At 60.0% G+C, this 4,942-nt stretch overlaps 1 protein-coding gene across 1 annotated transcript in view; it reads left to right on the top strand.

Moving 5' to 3' along the window:
* Positions 1 to 4,942, top strand: part of SCAP (SREBF chaperone) — a 93,744-nt gene that overhangs the window by 86,838 nt on the left and 1,964 nt on the right. Inside the window, exons 16-19 of the mRNA XM_026651991.2 lie at positions 514 to 1,146; positions 2,172 to 2,257; positions 3,078 to 3,160; positions 3,989 to 4,155. Coding sequence (XP_026507776.1) covers positions 514 to 1,146; positions 2,172 to 2,257; positions 3,078 to 3,160; positions 3,989 to 4,155 — 969 coding nt within the window. The remainder of the gene's footprint in view (positions 1 to 513; positions 1,147 to 2,171; positions 2,258 to 3,077; positions 3,161 to 3,988; positions 4,156 to 4,942) is intronic.

Here is a 4,942-nt window from a genome sequence, read left to right on the forward strand (position 1 = left end):
CCCCTGTCCTTATACAATCGCTGCTCGCTAACCCGTGCAAACACCCCTGTCCTTATACAATCGCTGCTCGCTAACCTGTGCAAACACCCCTATCCTTTATAGTCACTGCTCACTAACCCGTGCAAGCATATCCCTGTCCTTATACAGGCACTGCTCACTAACCTGTGCAAACACCCCTGTCTTACACAGTCACTGCTCACTAACCCATGCAAGCACACCCCTGTCCTTACACAGTCACTGCTCACTAACCTGTGCAAACATACCCCTGTACTTACAGATCAGTGTTCACTAACCTGTGGAAAAACACACCTTATTTACACAATCAGTGCTCATTAACTCATGTAAACACTCCCCCATCCTTACACGATCACTGCTCACTAACCCACGTAAACGCATGCTGGAAGAAATTAACTCACGGTTTTTGGTAGGACACCCACTGCCCCAGCTGTTAGGAAAGGGGTGATTTTCACCCCTCCATAGAGTCACAATTCACCTGTTGCTTGTTGTTCCCAGCCAGTCCCTCACCCTCTCCCAGCCTGTACGGAAGGGAGTGCTAACCTGCAGCTGCTGCATTTCAGGTTGCGCAGAGACAGCAGCGGCATCTTTGATTACCAGGAGAGCTGGGATCAGAGCCCAGACCCCAAGAACGGGCTGGAGGATCCCTTCGACAACAGCCACCCGCTCAAGAGGATGCTGAGTCCCCTGCAGCCCCTTCTGTTCTGCGACCAGCCGGACCTCACCTCTCTCATCGACACCAACTTCTCGGAGCAGGCCAAGGCGGTGGAGCCGGAGCCCAGGCACCGCGCAGTCTGCAGCCGGCACAAGGACACTGGCTACAACTTCGGCAGACTGGTAGAGAAGGTCTACGAGGAGCAGAGCGCTTCGAACTGCATGAACTTTGCCGGCTTCCCGGCCACGCACGGGCAGGCCGTTTCCTGCGCGAGGACGGGCAGCACGAGGGCCCTGAGCTGCGGGACGGGGGAAGGAGGGTGCAGTGCCCGCAGGAAGAGCCTAGGGGACGAGCCTTTGGCCGGATTTGAAAAGTCCCCCGTCGCTGTGTGGGCCGGTGACTTGGAAAGCTCTGTCTGGAGCCTGGACCTGCGGGGCAACCTCATTGTGGCTGGCCGGAGCAACGGGAAGCTGGAGGTAAGGGTGGAGGGGCTCCCTGCCCCTGAATGGGCACTGAGAAAGTCATAACAGGCTGCACTCCACACTCACCCATCCATGGTCCCGGAGCACTGGTCCCTCTGTGGCGCCCCTGTGAGTGAGGGCACAAGGCAGCTGTACTAGGGTGTTTCCAGAACTCCTGCAGAGCCAGGTGGTAACCGATCTGCAGCCAGGTACGCCACCTGCACGCCATGGCCCAACTCCTCCTGCCCCCAATGCTGGGGCCCCAGCTACGGAGCTCCTGGAGGGACTGCTGTCACCCGCACAGGGCCTAGGACGCACCCTGGCAGCCGAGGGCAACAGGGTGGGGCTGGTGACAGACACACTAGACAGCTCATTACATGAGTTTCCATTTCCCGTCCTGCTCTGCCACGCTGGAGCCGGGAAGGACTGACTGCGGCCGGGGCTCCCCTTAAAAGTTACGTCGAAAAGCTACATCGCTCGGGGGGCGAAAAATCCCCACCGTGGACTGACAGAGCTGCGCTGCCCTGGCCCCCGTGGAGCCGCAGCTCGGTCGCCAGAACGCGTCCATCCGTGCAGTTGCCGGCGCTCCGGGAGGTGGTGTTCCCACAGCGATGGAAGAACCCCTTCATCGGCGTGGCTGCGACTACACTCCGGCATGACGGCGGCACGGCTGCGGCTCTGTAGTTGTGCTGGTGTAGTCTGCGTAGCGTAGCCATGCCCTGAACTCGCTTCTAAACCTTGTCTCCAGGCATCACAAGATTGCTTCAAAATCTGGTGCAAATCCGTCGCTACTGCGAACAGGAACAGCAGTGGGGGGCCCCAGGACTGGGCTAGCGGGGGGTGCTGCAGGGCAGGACTGAGATGGATTGGGGGATCCATATATAGTTATTTCAAGGGCCCAGCTCTCAGGGGACCTGGCCACAGCCAGCATTATTGTTACAATCATTTTAAATTCCAAACCACTTGAATTCCCCCTGGGCAGCCACTCTGCGAGGCAGGGACTCCTCCCCCGGCTCCCTGTAACTCTGCCTCTCTTCCAGGTGTGGGATGCCATCGAGGGGACCTTACGGTGCTGTAACGAGGAGGGTCAGTCCGGAATCACAGCACTCGTCTTCCTGAACAACAGGTAACGGACAGAGCCTCTGACGCGCCCTTCCCCAGGGATCTCGCCAGGGAGGAGGCTGTGAAGGCAGGAGCCCAGCTGTCTGGGTCCAGGGGAGGTGATGCAGGCAGCTCCGGGTTGTGGCAGACAGAGCTGTGAGCTCCCCTTTCTCGCCCGCAGCCCTGGGGCTCTGGCTGAGAGCAGTGGGTTGCCAACAGTCTCTCATTACAAGGGGCGTCCCTTATTTCTTCATCTCCGTACAACAAGATCGGGAGCAGCTGAGTGCTACAGAAAGCAGCAAGAAATACCCCTGGCGAATGCAGCTCAGTCCTGCTTAGTGTTGTTAACAGTAGCGGGAGGAGGGGTGGGGCGGGGTGCTAAGAAAACACTCCCTTCTTTTTGAAATGCAGGGTTGGCAGTCCTGGAGTTCTTGGTACCCATGTGCCCAGTAGCCTCTTCTCCTCCGCGTATTTAACCTCTCCACCGGGTGCTGGGTGGTTCAGGAGACCGGTATACAGAGCCTTTCCCTAGGTGCCCAGCTGGGTGCCAGTCGAGCTGTTCCCATCTGTCAGCTGTTCGGTGGCCTGGTCTCAGTCTGGTTTCCAAGGGAAACCTCATCACAAAAGCCACCGCTCAGGACTGTGTCCCCTTGCTGGCAGACTGGGGCTTGGAGACTGACCCTCCCACTGCCCCTCTCCAGGTGGTGGCTGGGTCACATGGGCGCCAGGAGCCAGGGAAATCTGGGTGTTGTCCTTATTCTGCAGCTGGAGTCGTCCAGCCTCCAGGGCTCCTGTGGGGATGGAGAAGAGGCCTCTCCTCACCTTTGTCTATTTCTCTCTCCCAGGATTGTGGCTGCCAGGCTGAACGGCTCCTTGGATTTCTTCTCTTTAGAAACCCACTCATCCTACAACCACCTGCAGTTCCGAGGTAAGCGAGCGCCTGGGAGGGAAAACGGCCCAGATCTGTAAACCAGTTCAGGTGCCAAACTCCTATTGATTTCAATGGCACTGAGATACCTCAGTACCTTTGAGGATCTGGGTCTGTGGCACTGATCCAACAGACAGAGCACTGGAGCGGGACTTGGGAGACCTGAATTCTGTTCCCAGCTCCGCCGTGTGCCTCTGTTTCCCTTCCGACCCCTTTGTCTGTCTTGTCCAGTTAGACTGTGAGCTTTTCGGGCCAGGGCCTGTCTGTCCCTGGGAGTTTGTTCAGGGGCCCTGATCTCAGCTGGAGCCTGGAGGTGCCACTGCTCTGGGATGATGAGCCAGCCCAGCTCCTTGCCAGTGGGCTGGTGGGGAGGGGAGCTGTGGGGGGCGTGGATGGACTCTGACCTGTAGTACAGCCCATGCAGAGAGGTGAAGATCTGAACGGGCCTGTGGGCACAGCCCTTCCTTCCCGCAGGGGCAGAGGCAGAGGCAGAGGCAGAGGCAGGGGCAGAGAAGCTGGCGGTGCTGCCTGCCCTGGGCCTGCCTGCTGGGTAATGCCAGGGCACTGGTCTCCAGCAGCAGATTTACTCAGAAGTGGCCACCGATTTGGGGGCCCACCTGGAGACCCCCAAACCTACCTTTCTGAGGTGCTGAGCACTGCAGCTTCCTCTGGCCTCCGCTGGAACAATGGGTGCCCAGCTGTGCTGAAAATCAGACCCCGGGCGTCTGAGGTTGTGGCACCCACCCTCCGCGGCCACTCTTGGGCGTGCTGGCCCATGTGTGGAAGGCTGCGGTGCCCACCGCCCCCGCTATGTGTGTGCTCCCCCAGGAACCCCTAGCAGGAGCAGCATCCCATCCTCCCCCATGTGCAGCAGCAATGACCTCATCATGTGCCAGCTGACCCACACGGTGCCCTGCGCCCATCAGAAGCCAATCACGGCACTGAAGGCTGCGGCTGGGCGGCTGGTGACAGGCAGCCAGGACCACACTCTGAAAGTAAGTGCTCCCCTGCCATGGGTCTCCCCAGTAGGGCCATGGGCTGGCGGGGCAGGTGTGGGCAGGCTGTTAGTACGGGGCGGGGCTCTTAGCACATGAGCATCTGTCATGGGGCTGATGGGTTGGTAGGCACGCGTGTGTGGAGAGGAGTACACGTGGGGGTGTGTCAGTGTGCGGAGCAGAGTACACGTGTACGGGGTGTGTCCGTGTGCAGAGCAGAGTACTCGTGTATGAGGCGTGTCCGTGTGCGGAGCGGAGTACCCGTGGACGGGGCGTGTCCGTGTGCGGAGCGGAGTACTCGTGTTCGGGGCGTGTCCGTGTGCGGAGAGGATTACCCGTGGACGGGGCGTGTCCGTGTGCGGAGAGGAGTACCCGTGTACGGGGCGTGTCCGTGTGCGGGCTGGGCACTGATGAGGTTGCCTTGGCAGAATGAGGTCAATCCATTGCCCTCCAGATTCTGCGGGCGGACGCTGGCATTGCCCTTCTGCACATGGCCCCGGTCCGTTGGGGGTTTGCAAGCCAGAGCGCCTCGCTGAGCCCCTGGGTCACGGCTCCTGCTGTGTCTATCTAGAAATGTGGCCTGGGCCATGAGAGCTGCCAGCCGCAGCACTGCCTCTGGCCTCCCCGGGCGCCCAGGTGCTGCCTGCAGAACGCTCTGCCCTGGGGGGTCACTGAGGGTGAGGGGGGGACTCCGGGATGACATCACTGCCAGGCCCTGGGCTCTGGAGCGCCCTCTGCTGGGCCATCTCCATGAAGACTCTAGTGCACCAAGGGAGTAAGCCAAACC

This window comes from Terrapene carolina, unplaced genomic scaffold (assembly GCF_002925995.2).
Source record: "Terrapene carolina triunguis isolate 2854851 unplaced genomic scaffold, T_m_triunguis-2.0 Scaffold111, whole genome shotgun sequence".
NCBI classification, from domain to species: Eukaryota; Metazoa; Chordata; order Testudines; family Emydidae; genus Terrapene; species Terrapene triunguis.